This window comes from Thrips palmi, unplaced genomic scaffold (genome assembly GCF_012932325.1).
Source record: "Thrips palmi isolate BJ-2018 unplaced genomic scaffold, TpBJ-2018v1 HiC_scaffold_16, whole genome shotgun sequence".
Lineage (NCBI taxonomy): Eukaryota > Metazoa > Arthropoda > Insecta > Thysanoptera > Thripidae > Thrips > Thrips palmi.
This window is the reverse complement of record NW_023144625.1, coordinates 6,562,141-6,586,525: the sequence shown is the minus strand read 5'-3', so window position 1 is coordinate 6,586,525 and position 24,385 is coordinate 6,562,141. Positions and strand designations below refer to the sequence as shown.

Sequence of the window (24,385 nt, the reverse complement as noted above, 5' to 3'; positions counted from 1 at the left end):
CGCACTGGCCGCCCTATCTGATGGCGGCACACACCGGTGTCCCCGGGTTGTCATCGGCCCGGCTTGTCCTGCTTGTCCTGCTTGTCCTGTCCGCCGAGTGGACTCCTGCTAGCCGACCGCGCAAGCCTGCGCACCGATACCGCCCCGCCCGGCTGCCCCGCGGCGCCCTGCATCTCGCTCGATCTTATTGGTCGGCGTGTCAGGCGAGAGGCACTACAGAACGGCGGCGAGGAGGTGCCGTACCGGTGGCCGCGGAGGGCGCCGCCTCTGCAGGCGTGCGACGTGCTGGTCATTGTCCGTGCTGACGGTGTTGATGTTGTGTTGCAGGTGAAGACGAGGGGTGGGGACGCGATGGCGACCCGGGCGCCGCAGCGGCGACGGCGCAAGCGGACAAGGACGACGCCGTCGTCAAGCAGAGTCCCGCGGGAAGCCCTGCCGGCAGTCCCGGCGGCAGTCCGCTGCAGGACGGCGGTGGCAGCCGCGCCGCGAGTCCCGGGGGAAGTGCCAGAAGCGGCAGCCCCGGCCCTGGAGGCCCCGGAGGCAGCCCCGGCCCTGGCGGCAGCCCTGCTGACCGCGCGGACCCCGCCGCCAGTCGCAGCCCCAGTCCAGCGGACCGCAGCCCCGCGCCGACGACCACCAGTCCGGCGGCGACCCCCAGGACCCGTCACGACGCGCCGGACGGCGTGGTGGACCTCGCCGACGACAAGGAGACCGCGCAGGGCGCAGACAGGTAGGCGTCGGCGTGCTCACAATGTAGCAGTTTAGTATCGGCGCATCTCCGCGTGCGCGGCCACGCCGCGACCCGCCCGGGTGCGGTGGTCGTTAAGCCCTATCGCACGCTGGCAGTGTGCATGGGCTGCATGGGCCCATGCGATGGGCCAGCCCGGCCCAGTCGGCTCGTTTTATAGTTTGTTCAAGATGCGCTTCCCTCCCCCTGCCCCTCCCTTTCGCCAAGATGCCGGCAGGTTGTAGCGCAGACTCAAGTACCCACTAGCCCGCGCGCCCCGCGCTCCCCGCGCTAGCACGTGTATTAGCATGCACTTAGCCCGCGCTATCTGCTCGAGTATTGGGTCTGGCTGCCTTGCGCTGCGCTTACGCCCCGCGCGGCCATGGCGCGGCGCGTGGGTGGGCCTTGGGCCTGTCGCTGCACCGCCCGCAGACCGATTCCGAGAGTCTTTCCGTCGCCCCGTCTCTCTCGCACTCATGAGGCCCCTGCAGGTGCGGCGAGAGAGACAGACCGACGAAAACGGCTCTCGGAATCAGTCTGCAGCCTGGCCGCTCTGCGTCGCTCCGCCTACACGGTCGCACTGTCGCTATCGCCTCACTGTACGCAGAATGTTAACGAGACTCAGACAGCGTGGCCGATAAGCCACCCGGACTATCATTCAGGAAAGTCTTCCGCTCAAAAGCAGCTTGCCGTTGAAGACGAGCCGCGTAGGGCCTTGCCAAGCGATTCCGCAGTGCCATGGCAGAGCCGATGCGTCGCCATGTCCCTCTCGAACCCATAGGGGGTGCGGCAAGGACGTGGCGACCACGCGTCTCTTCGGGATACGTTTTTCTGTGCCACATGTGAATTCGGGTGAACAGCTCAACTAACTGCCTCCTCCTGTCCACAGGCCCAGCAAGCCAGCCGGCGCGGCCGCGGCCTCGGCCCCCGGCGACGCCCGGCCAGCGGACCGCGAGCGGGCCCCGCGGCTGCGGCTCAACCCCAGCCTCGCGACGGACCCGGCGGCCGGCGCCGCGGTGCTGCCATCTAGCGGCGTGCGCCGGGACCTGCTGGCGATGCCCTTCTCCGCAGGTTGGTATAGTGTAGCTGGCAGCAAGCTAGCAGCGTAGTGGCGGCCACAGGCGGCCGGTAGTCTCCCCGAGGCGCGCGCTCCGCACGGACGTCGTCACCGTCCTCGTCGTCGTGACCTGCTGCAGCCGCCGGCGTGCCTCGGCGGCCCGCTGCCCCGCGAGTGTTGTTGTCACACTGTCAGCCACACTGTTGTCGCGCATGTGCGTCAAGACGTCCTCGCCGACCCCCGCCTCGGACCAGGGGGGCGCGTCCGAGGGTGCTGCTGCAGCCCGCGGTGAGGACAACAACGTCGTGGAGGCCGTGGGGGCCGTGGAGGCCCTCCGGACAACGCGCTGTGTTGCAGTGGCTTTTGATTCTCGAATACAGTAGTGGCTACTTGCTCTGTCCAATTTTGATCGTGTGATTGACACACGGTGTGGTTGGTGCGCGTTGTTTCTGCGGGCGGTGTGGTCCACGCTCTCGGCGTGGTTGGGCTTTCCGGGACTTCCCCGCGTGCCGTGCCGTGCTGGCGGTGGCGTCGCCAGAGTCGCGAGAAGGAGACGCGAGTCCTCGGTGTTTGCCTTGCGCTGCGCAACGCGCAACGCCAAGACCATTATCTACCCTTGGACTTGGCCACGCGGGTACGGTGTAGACCCGACCTGGTTGTTAGTTATCTAAATGGTTCTTAAATACCAGTAATACCACTGCACACAGCCAGGCACACACGCAGGAGTACACACACACTCGCGTCGCTATCCGAGCAGAAGGACAAGCAGGGGGCGAGTTTGTATTTGTAGGCCAGAGCGAGTCGCGGCCCAGGTTCGTCACACCCCGGCCCCGCGTCGCGACAGCGGACAGCGCCCCGACGGCGCGGAGGCGGAGCGAAAAGTGAGCCCCCGTCTTCGTCTTCGTCTTGGCGGTCTTGCATGGCGGCCGGCTGCGTGACGGCCGCCTTGACGGCCGCCTGGCGCGCGACTTGAGCCCCTGGCCGGATCGGCGATCGGCCGACGGCGGAACGGCCGCCGTGCTACTGTACGCCCCCCTCCCCGGCTGCCCCACAGTGGGCCAGAAGATCGGTGGAGGCGGCCAAAACTCTAGACGCGTTTTGAGCTCCAGAGTCGCTAAACAGGCCTCGAACCGAACGTGTGACGCCACCAATGGATTCCTCATTAGGAGAGCAATTCATTGGTGGGGTCACACGTCCGGTTTGAGGCCTGTTTAGCTACTCTGGAGCTCAAAACGCGTCTAGAGTTTCGGCCGCCTCCACCGGTCTTCTGGCCCACTGTGTGCCCCCGGCCCTGTCGCAATCCGTCACAACCCAAACAAGCGCACTCGGGGCCCGACGGCACGGCCCGGCCTGGCTACGCCACTGGACCGGATTCTGCGTGAATCGCGCGTGGGGGCGGACGGGCGGACAGGTACGCAAGCAGGCGGACAGACCGACTCGGGGCCGGGGGGGCGGGGTACGGATGGAGAGATAGGCGGGGAACACGCTAATGCAAAAGTTTGATCTAGATAGCGGTGATGGGAACGCTTATCTATCTCTGACAGTAGACTGGTGGCGAGATAGGGATCGGCGGATACCTGCTGTGGCTGCGGCAGCGCGTAGCAGCGCGTAGCAGCGCCGGGCTGCGGCTGGTACGACGGGCGGAGGCGGACTCTTGGCGGGGCCGGTGGCGGTGCTCCTCTTTATTCCAAGAATCTCTGCAGGATGATTCAGTCCACCCGTCCCTCTCGCACACCTACGGGACGCTCTGTGAGTGGGAGAGAGAAACCTCCCCGGGATCAGTCACCGGTGTCACTGCTGGTGACCGCGGAATAAACGTAGACGGGGAGGACCCCCTTGGCCTCCGGGCCCTCGAGGGCCTCGAGGGCCTCCGGGCCGCGCGATGGGCGATGGCACGGCGATGGCAGTGATACGCACGCGGCAGGAAGTATGCCGCGCCGCGCTATCGTTCTCTCGCATCGGCCGTCCGGCCAGATCCCATTTCAGATAAAGTTTGTGGCATCCACTGCATCCAGCCGAGGAGCTTGAAGCGCGCGGCGCGGGTGCTATCGTTATCGGGCTCGGCCCGGCCTGCCCTATCCTGCGCGTCAGCCTGCCCGCCGTGTCTGTCTGTCTGTCTGTCTGTCTGTCTGTCTGCGTGCCTGTCTGTCTGTGCGCGGCGTGGTCCGCGGCCAACGGCCAGCTTGGGGCTTCCGCCTGCAGAGGGCGCGGGCCGCGGTCTCACGGCCTGTCATGGGGATCCGTCAAGAGGCCCGTCGAGTCAGGATTCGACGGGCACTTCCGTCCGCCGGCGTCCAGGGGGCACTACACCGGCAGGCTGCTTCCGAACGGGCGGCCCCACCGGCACGCCGGACAGAGACAGCGACGGCGACCGGACTGCAGGCACCTCGTCTGCGTCCTGCATCGCGGCGGCGCGACCGCGACGGCGGCCTTGGCGTCACTCCTCGTCGCGGCGCTCACCGCCATCACCGCCATCACCCTCGAGGCTGCCGAGGCCCTCTGCCGATCCGTCTTGCCGGCCTCCGCTCCCCTTTCTTTTATTCCCGGCCTTCCCTGCGAGCGGGCAGCCAGGCACTCGGGCAGCGCGGCAGCGGCCCAGCTCTGCGCAGTATCGCGGCCCGAATCTCAGATGGCCAGATATTTGGATTCCCTCGGCTTGCCTCGGCAGGCGGGAGGGCGAGGCAGGGCCGTGGCCGTGGGCCTTCCCTGGGCTTCCCCCGCACGCCAGCCCCGCGGCCCCGCGGCCGGTCGCCTCGCCAGGTGCGGCGCCCCCCGCCGAGCAGTAATCCGTAGAGAGTGACTGTGTACTTACTTGTCGAGCACTGCGAGCTGCAAGAGGTACTCGTCGCAGGTCGCGGCCCAGGCCCAGGCAGGGTGCCCCGGTCGGGTCTGGCTCCCCCTCGGCCCCCTTTGGGTGCCTCGCCTCGCCGCCGCCTCGCCGCCGCCGTGGCGGCACGTACGGACCGGCCGGGGTGGGGAGGGTCGGGCTGGGGCGGCCGGAGGGAGATAACGTTTGAATTACCATTTAAATAAAGATAATGGAGCGTCGCGGCGCAGTGCGTCTCTCTGCCTGGCGTGGCCTGGCGTGGCCCGGCCCCGTGCGATTCCTTATCAAGATAATTGTGCCAAGATAAGCGGCACCTCGCTCGCGCGAGGATGGCGAGAGGAGAGGGGAGGGGGTTGTTGTGTGTTCTTGCCTCCCCCCCCCTCCCCATGCCTCTGGATGCCCCCCAGGCCCCCCAGCCAGGACTGGCGGCCTGGCCTGGTCACAGAGATAACATGTCATAGTCAACATCGCAGGCGGCGCCGTGTCGTCCTTGGAGTCCTTGGCCGCTGCCCTTTCCCTATATCCTGTCGGTCCTTCGGGTCCTTGGGGCCCTTCGAAGGCAAACAATGGCTGAAGCGCGCACGCACCGCCTGGTGCAGGGGCTGCAGGGCGCGGCGCGGCCCCGGCCCCGTCAAGAAGGGCCCGTGGCCGAGGCCGGCGCCAGCCGCAGCCAAGGGCCGCAGCCAAGGGCCGCAGCCCTGCGCGGACGCGATAACGCTCTAATCCCAATCCCCCCGCCTCTCGCCGCCCCTCGCCGCCGAGGAGGGCGCTACCTTTCCCGCGCCGGGAGTTCAAACCTCAAACCGAGAAGGTTCGCGATATGAACGACGCGACGTGTCCAGGTAGCCGTCGACGGGGTTGGGACGGAGGGGCGCGGCGTCGCGCAGCGCACCCTGTGTGTCGCCGTGCCGTCGCCACCCCGTCAGCCTGCCCTGCCCAGCCAGCCTGCCCAGCCAGCCTGCCCACTTTGCAATTAGTCCGCGACACTGCATTGTGGCGTGGGGCCCGTGGGGCAGTGCGGCAGGTTAGTGCGGCATTCGCTGTCTCTCTCCCTCCCGCGGGGGACCCTGGCCCGCCCTGGCCCCACTCGCGCGCTCTCGCTCCTCGCCGCCGGGCCGCCGCCGCCGTTCACACGGGGAGCAGCGCTGCGCAGCGCCGCGCGGATTGCCGAGCTAATTACCGCCGCTATCTCTCTCCATCTGGATCATGTGGGCCTGGCGGGCCTGGCTGTCTCTCTCGCACTCGCGGGCCGCGCCGCCGTGCCGCGGGTGCGCGAGAGAGACGGCGCACGCGGCGTGCGATAGCAGGCGATAGCAGGCGATAGCGATAAGGCCTAAGGCGGCAGATCGCCGCGGCTTCCGGCGTGCGCCGCGACGCGACGCCTTTCCGTCCAGCTGCCGAGTCTGGAAGTCTGCAAGTCTGGAAAGCTGGAAGTGTGAACCTCAACCAGTGTCTTGTGTCCCGCAGCCGCCCTGGCCGTCAGCCGCAGCATCTTCCTGCCCCGCGCCGCCGACGCCGTGGCCGCGCTGCTGCCCAACTCCACCGCCTCTGGCGCCACGCAGGCGTCGCCGAGCAATGCCGCAGCCCAGGCCCAGCCCGGCCAGCCCCCTGCGGAGCCCACGGAAGCACGTCAAGGTCAGTCCGGTATCCGTTGATGTTTTTCGCGAACAGAAAGGAAATTGTAGTTTGAAGTCGAAGTTCTCGTCAAAAAGCGATTTTTTCAATGAACACCAGAAAAAATAGACCCACACTAGATAAAAAACATGGTGTTAGGCGAAAAACGCGCTGCTGCCGTGTTTACTTGCGTTACAAGGTGCTCAAGACCATATGCCAGCCGCAGCCGCCGCAGCCTATCGGGACATTTTTTATTTGTTTTTGCATGGCTGCGCGATAGACAATGTTCGCTCTCACCTGCAGGCCTAATCAGCCTGCCCCGCACCTCTCTATCGGTGGCGGCTATCTCTCTTAACGATAACGTATCTCGGCCGTGTGTCTGCACCTCGTCATCGTCACGAGTGGGGGGGGGAGAGACAAGTGCAAGTGAGATAGACGGAGAGGTACCGCGGTGTCCGGGCGCGGGGCGCGCACCATGCCAGTGTCGGCGTCGCACCCACAACACGCACTGCTACACGCTCTGCAGCCTCTGCTCGCTGCTCCTAAGTGGCTGTGGGGCCTGCGGGGCGCGCGCACCATGCCGACGTCGGCTCACGGCGCTCACGGCCAGTGCGGCGTGCGCTTCGATGACTTCGGTGCTGCCTGTGCACTGCCTCATTCGTGGGCCTTTGGGGCCTGTGTTCCAGCAGTCGCCTTCCGCTGTGAGCCTTGCGGCATCCGCTTCTCGTCGCTCAGCACGCTGGAGGCCCACCAGACCTACTACTGCTCGCACCGGCCCAACGCCCAGGGCCCCAAGGGTGAGTGACCAAGCCGTCCAGCCGTCCAGCCCACAGTGGGCCAAAAGACCGGCGGAGGCGGCCAAAACTGCAGACGCGTTTTGAACTCCAGAGTCGCTTTATGGGACTCGAACCGAACGTGTGACCCCACCAATGGATTCCTCGTTCGGAGAGCAATCCATTGGTGGGGTCACACGTTCGGTCCGAGTCCCATTTAGCGACTTAGGAGCTCAAAACGCGTCTAGAGTTTTGGCCGCCTCCGCCGGTCTTCTGGCCCACTGTGGGGTGCCCGGCTTGGAGAGGGAGTTTTGGACTGTGTGGTCCGCGAGTCGCCAGCCTGACGTAGTCTGACGTGCCCGTTGCCTTTGCAGACACATGCGGATGCACACGGCCTCCCCGCCCGCCGCCACGGGGGCGGTGGCGCCGCCGCTTCCCCTGCCGCTGCAGCTCCAGATGCAGCCGGCCGAGCCCGCAGATGCGGGAGCATCGCTGGTGGACCGCTACTGCCAAGACTGCGACATCCGCTTCTCCTCTCTCAAGACCTTCCGCGCGCACAAGCTGCACTACTGCAGCACCCGGCACGTGCTCAAGGTGAGTGTGTTCGTCGAGATGAGTGTTTGCACCCGCCGTGCCGCTGTGCGCCGACTAACGTGGCACGCGACCTGCTTGTTGTTGTCCAGGGCTCCGTCGCCGCGGGCTCCTCCGAGTCCGCGTCGCCCTCGCCGGTGGACGGCACCTCAGGCCCCGCGCTGCCAACACGCACCGCGGCGGGCTCGCCCGGCCACGCCAACATGGCCGTGAACGAGGCCCTGCTCGCCCTGCCCACCAACCCGCCCCTTCTGGTGCCGTACTCGCTGCTGCAGGCCGCCAGCGTGGTGCAGACCGCGGCGCTGAGCGCTGCCCTGGGGGTGGGCGCGGGGGCGGCCCTGGGGGCGGCGTGCCTTCTGTGGTTGCCCGACGGCTCGCTGCAGCCCGTGGCCACGGCCAACCTGCCCTCGGCCAACCTGCCCTCGGCCGGCCGCTCTCGGGCCGCGGGGTCCACAGCGCCGCCGCACCCGTCCCCACAGCAGCAGCAGGCCACCCCCGCCCCGGCGGCGTCCTCCAGGCGCCAGCGGGAGGCTAAGCAAGTGGCCCCCAACCCCGCCCCCAGCAGTGCCCCCGGCAGTGCCCCCACCTCCAGCCCTGGCTCCGCGCCATCAGGCCATGGACCGCTGGACCTGAGTGTGCGGCGCGCGTCGGACTGCTCCGACGCCGATCTGGACGCCGACGACAACGTTCCTGTTCAGGACCACGAGCACGAGGACATCGTGTGCGCGCCCAGCATTCCCCTCATGCTGTCCGCGTCGTCAACGTGTTCCTCGCCTTCCCCGGCACCAGGCCTGGGGCCGTCGCCGTCGCCGCCACCCGTGGCCCCGCAGCCGCCCATGCCGCCGATGCCGTCCCGGAAGCGGCCGCACTCGCCGGCCATGGCGCTATCGCCGACGGAGAGGGAGAGGGACCGGGGGAAGAAGTCGCCCAGGCGGACGCCCAACGGAGTGGCGGTGGCGACCGCGGCGCCAGTGGTCCCCAAGAAGGAAGCGGAGATCGTCACCTTGGCCCCCAGCCCTGTGCTGCCCCCCGGCATGCCTCAGGGGGTTCCCGCCGTGCCCGACCCGCAGCTGCTGCTGCAGTCTGTGCTTGCGGGGGCGCGCCTGCCGCAGGGACTGCAGGGCCTTCCGCAAGGCCTGGCGCAGGGACTTCCCCTGCTGCTCGGCAACCCGCTGGCCGGACCGCTGGAACTGGCGTTGCGCATGGCTGCCGTCTCCGCGGCCGAGCTGCAGCAACAGGTGGCGTCGCACCCGCCGCCGCCACCGCCGCCCCAGATGCACGTCAAGCAGGGCGTGTCCAAGTGCCAGGAGTGCAACATCGTCTTCTGCCGCCACGAGAACTTCCTCGCGCACAAGCGCCACTACTGCCAGGCCAGACTGCAGGACGACGAGGCCGCCGCGGAGGGCAGCAACGCGTCCAGTCCCGCGGCCGTCACCTCCAGGTCGCCGTCGGCCAGCTCGCCGCCCGAGGCGCAGGTCGCCGCCACGCCGGCCAACGCCTCTGCCTCCACGCCGTCCGGCCCCCTCGCCGCCCCCACCACGCACGTGCAGTACATCTGCGCGCGCTGTCACATCAAGTTCACGTCGGTGGACAACCTGACCCACCACCAGGCCTACTACTGCCCCAAGCGACCGGTGGACGCCGGGGCCGCTCCCCTGCCGGGGCCTGGCGCCGGCAAAGGGGTGGAGGACAAGGGCAGACGGCGGTGCCCGAAATGCAAGGTACGAACAGGATTTCTTTCGCCGCGGTCACTGGAGCTTATGCCCTAATAGGTTTCGTTTTCTTAATAAATTTATTTTTTTCTCAGGTGTCTGTCGCTGCAGATCAATTGTCCAGCCATCAGTGTGACGTGGTTGTGGTGGGGACGGGGACGGGCTGGAGGTGTCCGTGCTGTCCAGTCATGAGCCCCACCATCTCGGCCGCCCAGAAGCACATGGAGACCCACAACGGCATCAAGGCGTTCCGCTGCACTGTCTGTGGCTACAAGGGCAACACCTTGAGAGGCATGCGGACGCACATCCGCATGCATTTCGAAAAGGGCCTTCCGGACTTGCAGGTGGGCCTTCCCTCAAAGCCAATCCCTCACGGCCAATTTGTCACATTATATGCTCCGTTTCGTTAGGGTAATATTTGTTTTTCCCCTTTCCAGGAGGAGAATTACATCAAATGTGTGATGGAGGATGACGCCGCTCTCCCTGCCCCCATTCCCATCCCAGCCCCGCTCGCCACGCCCCCCACTGCAGCGACCGACGCGTCCAGTCTCCCCGGAGCAGGAGCAGTAGCCGCAGAGGTGGACCCTGATCGTCAGTTTACCTGCAACTTTTGCAGTTTTACGTCGTTATATAAAAGTAGCATACTTCACCATATTAAGCATGCTCACGGTGCATCCATTGAAGAGGCTGCATCGAATTCTTTATCCAATCCAGATGATCAAAGACCTTCGAATGCATTAAATGGAACAGACAGAGTAACTATTAAAGTAGAAAATCAAGATAGGGACTTTGATGCAGTAGAGAATTTTAAATGCAAAGAAGAACCAGTGTTTATTAGTGATGCAGAAGAACGTGCCTCAAGGTCCATTCGTACATCACCCTTAATTTTAGAAGACTCAAAACCGTCTGTCAAAAGTGCAGAGGAGTTGAACCGAGGCGATGAAGCTGTGAGTGCAAACAATAACAAATCTGGCCCCAAGTACTGTGAATCTTGCGACATCTCATTTTCACTCTATGATAGTTTCAAAACTCACAAAAAGTTCTATTGCAGATCTGAGCCTGACAGCAATGTAGTCCATGCCTCTGCACTCTAACACTTTTCAATCAATTCAAATCATTTCCCTTGTATTCTAGCATTTATGATCTGTAAAGGAAACCGAATCAGTTTCATATCTCAAGTATATTTGACTGCATATGGAGCAAATTAGTCAGAGATTGTGTGCTCTCATGTGTTTGTAAGGTAATACTTTTTACTGTTATTTTACTTTAGTTTGTCATAGTTATTTATTGGCAGAGGCTTTTATCTTTAGTACATTTATGTTGAGGTTTTCCTCTCACCCAAAAAATTTTGATTGGCCAATCACTTTACCTAAAGAATTTATTTATTGAAGCCACTAAAATTTCATTAATTTTAAAGTAGACATGTAGTGTTCAGATGTGATACATTAAGTTTTCAATTTTCAGAAGTTTGATATCTTACTCAATCAAAAATTAGATTGTCTTCCCTGTGAAATCATATAGTATTCATGAACTGACAAGGATATTTCGCATTTGCCTGTTAAGGAAATTTCTACTTTGTGATAACAAGACTAATGTTAAATGAGTTTCTTTTATTTATGTGTTTTTGTTGTTGTTGTTTTTTATGAGGGGAGAAAGCTTTTTTTTTTTTCACAGCCATTGGTGAAAACTTGTGAAGTCTTGTGCTGAAACCTGTATAAGATTGTAACTAGTCCTGCAAGTTAGCTAGACCCCATTATTTAGCTACACTGTTTTTGATATAATCCTCTTGTTTTCTGTTTACGTTGCCATTTTAAATGCTAGCAGAGACATTTTATTTTATACTCTGCATTGTCAAATGGTTTTCAAATGTTGTGAGCCTGCCCTGGACAACAGAGGCATTTCCCTAGTTCATTTGATGACAACTCTTATTGTTTTGATGCGAATGTAAAAGTGCCTGGTATAAAAGTTTGCCCCCTCCCCCTGTATAGTTCAAGGGAAAATATTTTTTTGGCCTTATGGCTTTGCCAGTTGCATTTATTGCGTGGTTCTCAACTTTCAATGCAAAAGTACACATGTTTTACAAGCACAAATACTCATTTAAATTTTTCTTTTTTAAAGTAACTTTTATGGATTAGAAACAAACCAATGATTGCATCATGATCAATGTTGCCTGGTGGCAAAGACTCAAAAATATGGGGGGTTAGCTTTTCTAGGTTGAAGGCTAATTTACCAAGGTCAAGAACCCTAAAATGTGCAACTCGTTACGATACCAGTAATGCTCTCACAGGAGGGAAGAAACTTTGAACTAATTTTTTGTTCGTGAGTGTGTGTGTGTGTGCGTGTGTGTGTGTGCGCGTGCTTGTGTGAAGACAGAGAAAAGTGGAGGCGACAGTGAAAGTGGACTTAAGTATTCATGTGTGTATAGTACATGCAATATTCTGTGCCATTTAATGTAAATTTTTACGACAATCCTGTGATAGCTCAGAGCCTTAAAGGTTTCTTTACCAGTGTCATATATTCTTAAATAATTGGCTAAAATTTGAAGTTAAATAAAATAGCACTCTGCATGTACATGCAGAATAATTTAGATCCCACTCCTGCTTTCCTCATAGAGTGTGAAAGTGAGAGACAGAAAAGTTTGATTTGCTTCAGATTAAAATTTTCAGGATCTGTTAAATCTGAATCTTTTAGTACTATCATATCCAGTTTTTAACTTAATACTTGTACCACGAAGAAGTGATGTATTATGTGTGTTGTTGCGCCATTCAGGCCTTCAAGGCCAGTGTAGATAAATGTGTAGAGATTGTAATTTAAGCTTTTACTTCTTTAAATCTGTGGTACCTTCTCTACACAACAATATTCCAGTAAAATCAAGGTAACCTTAAATAAAGTTTCACGGCGATATATATTTGTTGCAATATGAAATGTGATTCCCTTCAGATTAGTCATTTTTGTTATGTTTGCATTTTGTTCTGAAGTTAGTATTTTAAAAAGCAGGTTGTTAGACCTAATCAGATCAAGTAAAGTTACCAAAAACGCAAAAAAAAACTGTAGATTGCTTGCTTCATTTATTTAATGAATGTGACAAGGATCAACCCAGAGCAGCTCGTGGTATAATGTTTGGAGTTTTAATAAAATAAGTATTGATACAGGTGCAACCTTACTCATGTGCTTCATTTCAAACCTCAAACTGAGCAATTCAATATCAAACTTTTTTCAAGTGGCAGTGGTTACTCTGCTGTAATTCTAGACCAGATACTAGATAGAGATCCATTTGACCCATCAAATTTCTTTTGGGTCAAAAATAACTATGTTTGTGTACTGTTTTGATCTTATGGCTCGGCTCGCCCTATGAATTTCCAACTGATGAGACCGGACGCACATGTCGCCGGTGTTCAACGCAAGTCAGTAAGAGATATATGAAGTTTTCGTCCCATCCCCCAAAAATAATCCTATCTTAAAGTCAATATTGCTGATGGGGGGGTCTTTTGTGGGTCGTTACATGGCAACTGGTTGGATTCAGACTGTTTCAATAATGCACTCCCTCTGATTGGTTCTAGTATATTTATTTTTGATACAAGCGCAGAGGCGCAGTCAACACGTACTCATTCATACATTTACAGAAATGTTCATTTACACATTAACCGGTTATGGATTATGAAAAGGCATGCAAATCAATGAGAATGATCATAACAATAATGATGATACATTTCAGAACGAAAACAACTTAATTCTACATCACAAGCATCTCCTCCCAAGCTGCCAAAGCAGCAGTGAAACAGAAAATGTATGATAAATGGAGGCTAGCAACCACCAAGTCATGTGGCTGCCATGGTGATTATGACAGTTTGGCTCAAAACATATAAGTACAATTTCTTTGATAACCAAAGATCATCACTTGAAGTATACAAATCCGTTGTATTTCAGACAGCCTCAATCCATAGACATAGACATGAATTTTTTCTTCAAGATTCTGTAACTGTGGCACAGTATTAACAATGCCGAACAAGAACCACTCAAGACTATCACATTGTCATTATTATTTCCAGTTCAGAAATTTGCATTATTTTTATTATTCTTCATGTGAGGCACAAAAGGTCTTCGATTCTTGCACTTTAGATCCAGAATAAACCTGCAGTTCTATGAAATGGGCAGGCATTAGCAGTAAAAGTGGTGGATCTCCTAAGTTGAATTTTTAAAAAAATTGATATAGAAAGCACTCCTGTTGTACAATGTTCTCGTATGAAATTTACCCATTCGTGTCAAGGGCAAAACAATCATGAATAAACTCATATAGTAACTGTATTGACACAAATGGATAGAAGATGAAAGAATTCAGTTCTGACTTTTTTTTTTAAGATTAGAAATCTGAATTATGTACCATTGCTGAGTCCAAGAATCAACAAATGCAACTTGCAGTTTCTCTGTAAAACTCACAAACTTGTTCATTTCTGAGACTTGACTAGAGATACCAGCACAATGTAAGGAGCAAGACAAGAGAATACATCACAGAAAGGATTTGTATAGCATTACATTATCACAATGAGTTACAATCTGTATGCGTTCCACTATCTCACATCCTTAAAAAAACAAACAAAAAGAACTTCTGCAGTCTGACATCTGTACAAAACATTAAAAATAGAAATGTGTCATGTTAAAAAATATAACTTTGCATTTAACTAAGTACTAACTTAAAATCTTTGTTAGGCATATTGCTCATTGCAGACTTAATAACATGTCCTTAAAGCATGAATTTAGATCTTGAATGAACATAATGTGAACACAAAGAGAGACAAAAAGAGAGAGATAGAGAAAGAAGGGGGAGGGAGGTGATAGGAAGAGTAAGAACAGTGCTATCTGTACAAGGGTATTCACAATAAATTATTACTAACCTATGCATAGTTATCTTTTGTTCAGACAACTGATCTTGCCAAAATGTTTCTAATACATCTCACGACACTAGACCTGCATCCTTGGCCATGGAATAGAAAACTGTGCTCTTGTCATTCAGCAGACGTTCCGGTGAGTCCAGTTCAAGAAGCTTGCCTTGATCTAGCACCAGAACCCTAAAATCAAGAGTTAAAGTAAACAGGAGGGATGAGTTGTTTCGAGGATTAATACATAGATCCCCACTTAAAAAATAAAGTAGAAGCGCCCAAAACACTTACATGTCTGAATCAACAATGGTGTTCAGCCGATGAGCGATTGTAAGTACTGTAGAATCCTTGAACTTCGTGCGGATTGTGCTCTGGAAAGGCAAATATCATTAAAATATGGTCACCACTACATTTAGATTAAATGAGAGAAAAAAACTACCTGAATGAGATCATCAGTGTCAAGATCAACACCAGCTGTTGCTTCATCCATAACAAGAACACGAGTTCTCCGCAAAAGGGCTCTGGCAAGGCAAACCAGTTGCCTCTGCCCAACACTAAAAAACGCAAATAATAATAAAACCATAAATATTTGTTTTTAAAAATTTATACACGACTAGGCAGATAAAACACAAAATTTACCTGAGATTCTCTCCACCTTCTGTGACTTCCAGTTCCAACCCTTCACCCTCTCCCTCAACATAGCTTTTCAAATGCGCATCAGTCAAAGCAGTCCACAGCTCAGCATCTGAATGTTTTGCAAATGGATCCAAATTCATGCGCAGTGAACCGGAAAACAGAACTGGGTCCTAAGAGGCACAGAAGAGTTTGAGTAAAACAAGAAGGCTAAAATATAGACATATGATTTTCCAATCAAACTCACCTGAGGGATTATAGTAATTCTAGATCTCAGTTCATGAAGGCCAAGGGTTGAAATGTCGACATCATCTATGATAATTTTACCATCAGCAGCCTCAACAATGCGGAACAGAGCGAGAGTGAGAGACGATTTACCAGCACCAGTACGTCCCACAATTCCCACCTGAAATAAAGACGTGGTTGTAATAATGATGCAATATTTGGTAAAAATGTGAGAGATTAATTACCTTTTGTAAGGCATCTAAATTACCTTTTGACCACCAGAAACACCAAAGGATAGTCCCTTAAGGACAAGATCCAAGCCCTCCCTGTAGCGCACCTTGTAGTCTATGAAATTAACAGCTCCTTTTTCAGGCCAAGATGGGGCCACTGTTTTGTCAGGCAGAGTCCAAGCTGCTTCCTAATTTAACAAAAATATAGATTTATAAAATACATACAATTTCAGAGTTGTTTTAATCAGTCAAAGGATCTTAAAGATCAATTTTGAAATTACCTCAGGAGTGTTTCCGTATTCTTTTAACCTTTCCACAGCAACAATATTTGATTCTACTTCTGAGGAGAGGCGCACCATAAGATTCAGAACAGATGTTACCTAGATGAGGGAAAACAAGAAAGGCAAATTATAGTAAATACTATGTTAATAAAATAAACAAAGTTTTTATCAGCGGTATGAACAAACCTGAAGTGCATAACTGATAGACAAGCCAACCAGACCAGCTCCAACAGTATCTTTGCTCATAACAGCAAACAAGGCAGCAAAGAAAATAATGAGGTTTCCCACTGTTTCAAGGCGTACTGATAACCATCTAAAGTCAAAAAGTAATAAATTTTACTTCTCCAGAGCAATAATTTAAAAAAAAATTAAAATTCAGTTAAGAATTTACAGTACCTGGCAGCGATAATACTGGGGTAAAAGCATGACTGGTTGATGTCCACACGTATTTCAGAGTCACGAATAAAGCGCTCCTTCACATTATACGCTCGTATGGTGGCAGCACCAGTTACACTTTCACCAAAGTGTGAATAAATAGGAGATCTGGTAACAGATTCCAACCGCTTCAATTGTCTTGATGTTGCTACATAGAATCTCTAAACAAAGGAAACAACACATACAAGTTTGGTAACACTCTCAAAAATAATTTTAAAATTTATTCAACAAGATAATAAAATGGACATTGCAGATTAAAATATACCTGAATGAAGTAATAGAGGATAGCAATGGGAATGATGACCGTCATGAATATGGGCATACTGACACTGATGACAACCAAGGTTGAACAGACCTGAAGAGAAAATATTTTCATGAACAGTTACTATGATGAACTACATGAGGATTGGTAAAGATATTCTCATGATAAACTGTATACCTCAAACATACACCACAGGGTATCGGCGATCTGTTGTGGTAGAAGATTGTCCATAACATCCACATCCTTTGAAAATCGAGACAGAATACGACCTTGGGGAGTGACGTCATGGAAGGAGAGAGGGGCTCGCACAACACCATGGAGCATCACATCATGCATTACTTTCGCAGCATACCACGCTCCCAGACGAGGGGCAACATCAGAGATGAACAGAGTCAGAGCTGGATTTACAATAAAGTTGTCTTATCAAGTGTTTCATTAATGCATTACACACACGTAATACTGTAATTAAACAATGAAATTATACCTTGACCAAATCCAAAGAGACCATAAATTCCAAGATACAGGTCTCTTTGTTGGTGGGACATAGTTGTGTTGAGTTTCTGGGCTGTCTCATGGTCAGCACTCCACTGCGTCAACCACACATTTGTGCCAACGGCACAAGCTTGATAGAGTGCGTTGAATAACATTGTGGCAAAACACAACCACAAGCCACCAGCTCGACAATAATGTGAATACACTTTCAGCGACACCTATGAGAACAATTTTAAAACAACATTACAAGATAGAGATAATAAAGAACAAAAATTTGAAATGAAAGAAATTATATTTACACTGCCAGTCTCAGCAACTTCAGCCTCTGTGAGTCGTTCGCCCTGCTTTGGAGCGTTGCGCACTTCAACTTCATCCATTTCTTGAAGACTACTAGACAGTGTTGTGGTTACCTTTGACCATGATCTGTAAGACATGTATAAACCATTAAAATCTTTGAATGAAGAGATTCAATATGTAATAAAAAGAGTTACTGCTGTTAAAATTTATTTTGAACTCAAGATATGAGATCTAAAATTGTATATCTAAACTAGGACAACAACAAAATGGATAGACTAGAAGATGAAATAAACCACGGAAGTGGCAAAGCCTTCCTTCATTACTTTTTTTTTTTTAATTCATCCTATTAGAAAAACCACAAAAAAAAAATAAAAAAAAAAATAGGTTGTTTAAGAATTAATTTTTTGCACATGCACATTTTAGTGTAAAAGACTCGGTTGTTATAAGCAAAGAAACAACAAACACATGCAATTGAAACAAGGCAATCACATGCATTGCACTACACAGTGCTAACTAAAACAAGCAGAAAGAAGACAGAGACAAAGAGACAGATTTTCGGCACATTGAACAAAATTTCTTAAGGGTAAGCATTTTGACATCTGAGTAGTATTTCACTTCAAATATTAAAAGCATTCAGTAAAAACCAGTTAATTTGTAGAATTAGTCTTATTAAAAATCTTCCCAATCAATTATGTTCAAAAATCACATCAACTGTAAACACTGTCAGCCTTCGCCACTCAGATTGGAGTGGCGACTGGCGACAGACCTGTGAATGGAAGACCGCCTGCGATGAAGTCCCTTGATGGAATCGACGCGGCCCATCGGAGGCTGGTTACCCCTATGGAGCACAAGACACATTCTAACTGATTTCGTCAAACAAAAGGACACCTTTTCCCACAAATGAGTTGATGTGAGGTAAAATTAATGATCATGGGGTTTAAAATGAAAAGAAGTACAATATTTCACTGCGGATTTCCAGAGTCTAGGATCAGGTAAACAACACTACTGCAAAGCAGAAGAACATTTGAATAAAGAACCACACCACTGAGGCAAAAGTCATATGTACACACACATACTGCCACCGTGATCAGCAGAAAATAGAGGAGGAAACTTCGAAGGACTAAGAAACTTCATAAGGTGCGAAGAAAACACATGTGTTACAAATATCTTAAAGCATACATGTAAAGCACACTGTGATGAAGTGTTCGAGAGCAGTGTAACAAACAACAACAGTGATTGAATGGCAAGTGAAGCATGTTGTGCAGTTTTGAAGAATGTAAATTGAACTTTTGGAGCGCTTGTTGAAAGATAAATACGTACCTGAGTGCATGGGGAGTGTGGGCATGAGAATGAGGATCACTGCAAACCAACAAACAATGAGTGTTCAATGCGTATTTAAATGGACAGCTGGCAAGGATAGTCAACCAGTAATGAACACAAGCAGGATGGTCTCAGTACAATTTCACAACAGTCAAGGATAAATCTCAGCACGATTTCTAACTTGAAATTCTCAACTGATCTGATTGCACTTGTACTAAAAGTGTAATGCAGTGAGAAACACATGCAAGAGCAAAAGCGTTTGGACTTTTTCAATTGAAATATTTGAGATACTTAAGAAGTTATCATGAAACTGTATAAACATGTATATTATAAGGCATAGCATGAAAAAGAACTTTCCAAAAACCTGAAGAAAACAGTAAAGGACTTCAAAAAAGTAGTTTTGTCAAATGAACTTACAGCTAAATTAGTCAGAAGTGTGAAAATATTTGAAATCTTAACATTCCACCGCAACCAAAATATTTTAACAAACTTAGAGGAGAAATAGGGCTTCCATGCACAAAACTTCTGCAAATATACGTTTATAGCAAAGCAAAAAAAAAATCAAACTGTCGCATTCATATTGGGTCAAGACCTTGAATGATGATACGCCTTAAAGAGTGTGCTTGATATTCATTGGAAAAAATAAAATATTATTTGGGAAGAGAAACATTAGTAAATGCCTCACCTTGACATTTTTCTAGTTGGACCACCAAGAGACGGTCGGCGGTGAGTGTCCTGCCGTCCTTTGCGGGATAAGCGTCTTTGGAGGTCTTCATGTTTCGCTGGTTCAGCTCCATCAATCATGGGCAGAGGACCTAGAGAGGCAAAATTCATCAATTACACTTTCTACTACCTATTTTTCAAAACATTTTTAAATGGATAGAGATTAACATACCGTGACCATTGGTAGGGTTTTCAGTAACAGGTGAACCAGGACCAGAAGGAGTACCAGTGGTTTCAACTTTTCCATCATTCAAATGCTGCAGAACAAAGTCTGAAAATTCGCCCTTTCTGTCAATTAGTTCTTGATAAGGAGCACACTCTGCGATGTTTCCATCATCAAGTACAACAACCAAGTCGGTTTCAGGCAGGTAGTGAATGCCATGGGTAACCAAGACTCGAGTCTGAAAACACAAGATTATGTAAGGCATGATTAAAAGTCAAAAGAAAATAGTAGACAGAACCAAAGGTGGAATGTTACCTTGTTTCGAAGCAAACCGTTGGGTCCAATGACATGTTCAAATATGTGTTTGCCAACATGGCTGTCAACAGCACTGAGGGGATCATCCAGGAGGTAAACATCAGCTGAGTTGTAGACAGCACGAGCTAAAGCAATTCTCTGCTTCTGACCTCCACTCACATTCACACCCTGGAATTAAAGTTATACAAATATACTAGTTGCAACACAATCATAAGTAACAAAGAGAAAACATTTATTAGCCTCACTATTGTGCATATTTTGACTGTACCTTTTCACCAATTTCGGTCTGGTCACCACCGGGAAGCATCTCTAAGTCAGCTTTCAGAGCACAGGCCTCAACTACCATGTTGTACTTTTCCTTCTCCATGGGCAAACCAAAGAGAATGTTGTCACGAAGTGTAGCATTCTGAATCCATGCCTGTTGAGCAACATAGGCAATGGTACCCTTTGTGTTCACTCTGCCACTCAGTTTGTCCATTTCACCCATCATACAAGCAATTAGAGAGCTCTTTCCGGATGCAACCGGACCAACCACTGCCACAAGGCGACCCATCTCACAACGCAAATTAATATTTGTAAGAGCTGGAGTTTCATCTGGCCCCCAGCTGAAAGTTCCATTCTCCACAATAATGGGATGCACTGAATAAGGAAAAACAGCATTAAATAAGTGAAGTTGAGAAAAAAAGGTGGTCTAAAAATACCTGGAACAGCTTGGAAGTAAACAAAGCTGACACAGATTTTCTTGATCCTCAGGTACTATATGAGGTAGCAGGAATCAAGAGGGAAATTTTTAGACTTACCTTCACGAGGGTCATGAGTCACAGAGTTCGGGTCCAACTCATCAGCGTTCAAGAACTTGTTAATGCGGCTTACAGATACACTAGCCTATTAGGAACAGAATAAAGGATGATTTAAACTCAAACACAACAAGACAAGTCAAGGAATTTGAACTGCTCTTAATGGATTCAAATACCTGGATGGCGTTTGAGATGAGAATGGGCAACATAGTGAAAGGCTGCTTGATAATATTGAAGAGAGTGACAGACACAAATGCCTTTTTGGCATCCAAAACATTGTTTTCATCTATCATTACATACATGCCAAAAGATGCAAGAGACACCAAGAATGGGGCACACACCCAGATGAAACAAGTTGAACCATTGAGGTAGGCATTTGCTTTCAAAACACCCAACTCTTTGTTTCTGATGCTCTGCACAAGATCTCCAAAGAAACCTTCCCAAGCATACAGTTTAAGAATTTTCATACCACCAAGAACCTACATAAAGGAAAAAAATTGTTAGATTTTATTTCATTTAAAACAGAAATAACACAATCCACAGAACTTATGACTTACCTCATTTGTGAGTTTTACTCTCTCATCCTTAAGTTCCATTTGAGAAATTTGCAGACTTTCCACACGGTCGGCCAACCATGCATTCACAGGAACCATGAAGAGGAGCACAACAATGCCTGCAATAGCTGATATTCCTGCGGTACACAAAGAAGAAGAAAAGACATGTCAGCAACATGATTAATTGTCATGAATGAGAGAGGTGAGATCAGAAGACACCACATACCCAGGGTTTGGTACAGGAAGTACAAAGCAAGAATAATTTGTAAGGGGGCAGCCCAAACCAAATTAATATACGCCATGAGTTCTGTGAACCTTTGAGCATCCACAGCCATTAAGTTGACAATTTCTCCCAGAGTCAATTCCTTTCTCAGCGAATTCGATACTCGCAGAGCCTGAAAACGCAGTATTGATGTGGTACCATGTCCTTGTATTCTCCTAAGACAAAATAAACTAATTTTAAATAATACTAACCTTCCGATAAATTGCAGAAATTAGGGCAGTTCTGATGCGCATTCCGACAATATACATGCGTTGATTGTGCTGGGTCATACTGAGAGTTTGGAAAGTTGCAGCTAATAACATGAGCACAGCATACATGTAGCCACGCCACGCTGGTTCATCGCCTTCTACAAAACTTATGAGAAGGCTAAAGAAATCAAAAAGGAGAAAGTTAAAATTTGAGATGATATGAGAAAAGAATGAGAAAGGCTGGAAAATGTAGATAACTTTACCTTAAGATTTGAGGACTGACAAACACAATGGTGGTCTCAAAAAGTTTTGCAATACAGCCGGCCAAAAATACTCCTCCAAATGCACGGCACATGGCGTACATAATGTTTGTCTGTTGACGGCCATCACTACCCCCTTTTTGACCTGGAGCACTACTCCACAACAACAACAAAAACAATAAAAAGATATTAGAAAGTTATGAAAAAAATGTATAAAGACTTAATGTTTCAAAAAAAGGGGGGATACAATCGTATAGCAGCACACACATGTTTCTGAGAAACATAGCAAAAGTATGCATTAAATGTGGTAGGAAGCTTATTCATGGAGCAGTCCAAAAATTACATTAGAGCCATCATGCACATATCATTGTGAATCAAACAAAAACTACAACACCAAACAACAATTAAAAAATACAAAACAGGAATTTTGGTGGGTTTACATGTTATTGCAAATCATTTAAAAATATAAAAAATAAAAGCAAAATTTGTATTTGCCCAATTTATCTTATCTCGTCCATAGCTTCACCATTTATACCTGTAGATTTTTTTTTTTTTAAGAGTTTAATGACGATTTTTTGAGTGTAGGGAGAAGATACTCACTTATTGGTAAACAGCGGCTCAAGTTCAACTTCACCTTTTGACCAGGAATTGGGGACACCAGACTTATTACTGGCATGGTTACTCTTTCCATTCTCTGAAGCTTTTTCCTTAGAGGGCTCTTTGGAGTTGTCTTTCCTGTGGCAATTTTATATACAGATGGGATTGGGAAACATGCAGAGGCAGTTACAAAAAGGAAGTGGAGGGCACTTATACAGAGGCTAATGTTCTACCTTTAAAATTGGACAAGAGGGATTGCAAAAAACTAAAAATAATATTAAAATTTCAAAAGTTATAAAACAAGAAAAAGAAAAACAGTAGAATTAAGCAAGCCAATTGTGTTTAAGGGCCACACGTTCTACGTGCAAAAACAACTAAGACCAATCATCTCACTAGACCAGCCTCAAACGCATTCAGGCACTCAACGTACCTTGGTTTCCCACTTTTCAGCCAATACTTATCAAAGGCTGGAACGACTTCGACGGAGGTATCCGCCTCGTTCAAGCCCCAGATGTCGCTGATGACCAGAGGCCTGCGGAAGCCCTTGTACACCAGCGGGTCCAGCCAGGCGAACATGGCGCGGCACAGGAACGAGGACGCGCCCTCCGGGCATGGTCTCTGAACATTAAACAAAACAAACGCACCGTGACAAACACCGCCTCGCAGCCTCGCAGCTCGCACACCGTGGAACGCCGTGAAACGCCGTCAAACGCATCGACACTTACATCGACCTTGGCGGCGTACAGGGACAGCTTGGGCTCGGCGTCCGCCCAGCAGTTGAGCAGGAACAGCAGCACGATGAGCGGATAGCCGATGAGCCAGGTGCAGGTCAGGAAGAGCGACGACAGCCCCTCCTCCGGCAGGGTGGGGTGCGTGCCATTGGGCCACTTCTCCTGCAACAGCAGCAGCGCGTCAGCCTCGGCGTCAGCCAGAGCCGCGACACCATGATGATGGTGAAGTATGGTGAACCGTGGTGACTCACCCTCTCGATGGCGAGCCGGTTGACGCTGGTGCGCGTGGTGAGCGCGCCGATCACCATGTGGATGGCCCAGAACATGAAGAGCACTCCGGAGGTCCGCATGCCCTGGATCCTGTTGAGGACCAGCAGCACGCCGGCCAGCCCCTGCAACAAAGGCCCCGCTGTTCAGAGGAGGCCGAGACAACGGCGACAGCGGCGGCGGCCATGCCGCTGGTCTGGCATGGCCTGGCATAGCCTGGCATAGCCTGGCATAGCCTGGCATAGCCTGGCATAGCCTGGCATAGCCTGGCATAGCCTGGCATAGCCTGGCATAGCCTGGCATAGCCCGGCATAGCCTGGCATAGCCTGGCATAGCCTGGCATAGCCTGGCATAGCCTGGCATAGCCTGGCATAGAGTCTACTGTAGGACTCTAGCCTGGCAGCCCGCGCGCAGTCCACTCTAGGATTCTAGCCTGGCAGCCCGCGCGCCGTGGCCGTAGGCAACTCATCGGGCAGCTCAAAGCTCGCGCGGTACCCGAGGGCGCCAAGGCGCTGATAATCAAATCAAATGGAACTGCCTGCTGGGGCCAGGCCAGGCCAGGCCAAGAGGGTCACGCCGACCAAGACGAGACCCGAGTCCACTTACATATGTGAAGATCTTGGAGAGCGGCGAGACGTAGTCCACGGCGGCGGTGCTCTCGCCGGCCGAAAAGTTGAGCAGTGCATGGCCGAGCTCAATGACCGCAATCACCACGAGGATGCAGGTCAGGGTCTGCAAACGCAAAGCAGTCGCGATGCCGTCACACTCTGTCTCTCTCGCACGTCGCGCACGTCGACTCGACACCCCACGAGTGCGAGAGAGACAGAGCGACGGGACCGCTGCTCGTCAGCGAGTCAATAAGCACGGAGCGGCTCTCTGGGCGCCACGCCGAGCGCCACCGATCCAATCAGCCTGTTTGCAGGTTTTGCCGCTCGCAGGCAAACACATTCGCACATTTCGCGCAGGCGGAGAAAGAGAGGTGAGGGAACCTCTCACGCAGATGCCCCGTGCATCAGGGCTGCTCTTCCCTCCCCCTCCCCTCCCCCTCCCCTCCCCCCCTCTCCCGAGGTTTGCGCCACTGGATAAGGTCACAAATGACCGTTTGATGCCGCTTTGCTGATGCGTCGGGTGGTCAGATTCTATGCATCCCCCCC

The 24,385-nt window shown here is 51.1% G+C and overlaps 2 protein-coding genes across 5 annotated transcripts; one reads left to right on the top strand and one right to left on the bottom strand.

Moving 5' to 3' along the window:
* Positions 1 to 1,981: 1,981 nt before the first annotated feature.
* LOC117642949 (zinc finger protein ush) lies at positions 1,982 to 12,464 on the top strand. Its single transcript, XM_034381586.1, has 7 exons — positions 1,982 to 2,072; positions 6,079 to 6,246; positions 6,912 to 7,026; positions 7,373 to 7,592; positions 7,682 to 9,310; positions 9,397 to 9,645; positions 9,739 to 12,464. The coding sequence occupies exons 1-7, from the start codon at positions 1,997 to 1,999 to the stop codon at positions 10,393 to 10,395; spliced, it is 3,114 nt and encodes a 1,037-aa protein (XP_034237477.1). The 5' UTR covers positions 1,982 to 1,996; the 3' UTR covers positions 10,396 to 12,464.
* A 384-nt stretch (positions 12,465 to 12,848) lies between these two features.
* On the bottom strand, positions 12,849 to 23,956 carry LOC117641973 (multidrug resistance-associated protein 1-like). Of its 4 annotated transcripts, XM_034379684.1 has the most exons (31): positions 23,838 to 23,956; positions 23,216 to 23,356; positions 22,959 to 23,126; positions 22,664 to 22,851; positions 22,237 to 22,371; positions 21,640 to 21,789; positions 21,380 to 21,554; positions 21,132 to 21,300; positions 20,909 to 21,042; positions 20,528 to 20,830; positions 20,355 to 20,439; positions 19,823 to 20,193; positions 19,555 to 19,722; positions 19,249 to 19,477; positions 19,039 to 19,168; positions 18,354 to 18,392; positions 17,800 to 17,871; positions 17,036 to 17,159; positions 16,729 to 16,954; positions 16,422 to 16,642; positions 16,248 to 16,337; positions 15,944 to 16,143; positions 15,734 to 15,860; positions 15,548 to 15,646; positions 15,305 to 15,454; positions 15,059 to 15,217; positions 14,818 to 14,984; positions 14,618 to 14,732; positions 14,470 to 14,549; positions 14,194 to 14,367; positions 12,849 to 13,441 (listed from the first exon to the last, which is right to left on the bottom strand). In XM_034379684.1, exons 2-30 carry the CDS (start codon positions 23,312 to 23,314, stop codon positions 14,253 to 14,255), a joined length of 4,488 nt encoding a protein of 1,495 aa, XP_034235575.1. In that variant the 5' UTR covers positions 23,315 to 23,356; positions 23,838 to 23,956; the 3' UTR covers positions 12,849 to 13,441; positions 14,194 to 14,252. The 4 variants fall into 4 exon arrangements, with proteins under 4 accessions (XP_034235575.1, XP_034235577.1, XP_034235576.1 ...); XM_034379686.1 differs by lacking the exon at positions 17,800 to 17,871 and having other exon boundaries at positions 12,849 to 14,367; XM_034379685.1 differs by lacking the exon at positions 18,354 to 18,392 and having other exon boundaries at positions 12,849 to 14,367.
* Positions 23,957 to 24,385: the final 429 nt, after the last annotated feature.

Coding starts and splice junctions, on each gene's coding strand:
- LOC117642949 (XM_034381586.1), top strand. CDS start 1,997: ATGTGCGTCAAGACGTCCTCGCCGACCCCCGCCTCGGACCAGGGGGGC. Junction 7,027..7,372: donor GCCCAGGGCCCCAAGGGTGA/GTGACCAAGCCG, acceptor TTGCCTTTGCAG/ACACATGCGGATGCACACGG. Junction 7,593..7,681: donor GCACCCGGCACGTGCTCAAG/GTGAGTGTGTTC, acceptor GTTGTTGTCCAG/GGCTCCGTCGCCGCGGGCTC.
- LOC117641973 (XM_034379684.1), bottom strand. CDS start 23,314: ATGCGGACCTCCGGAGTGCTCTTCATGTTCTGGGCCATCCACATGGTG. Junction 21,301..21,379: donor TTTCTGCAATTTATCGGAAG/GTTAGTATTATT, acceptor CTGCGTTTTCAG/GCTCTGCGAGTATCGAATTC. Junction 17,872..18,353: donor CACACTCCCCATGCACTCAG/GTACGTATTTAT, acceptor TGTGCTCCATAG/GGGTAACCAGCCTCCGATGG.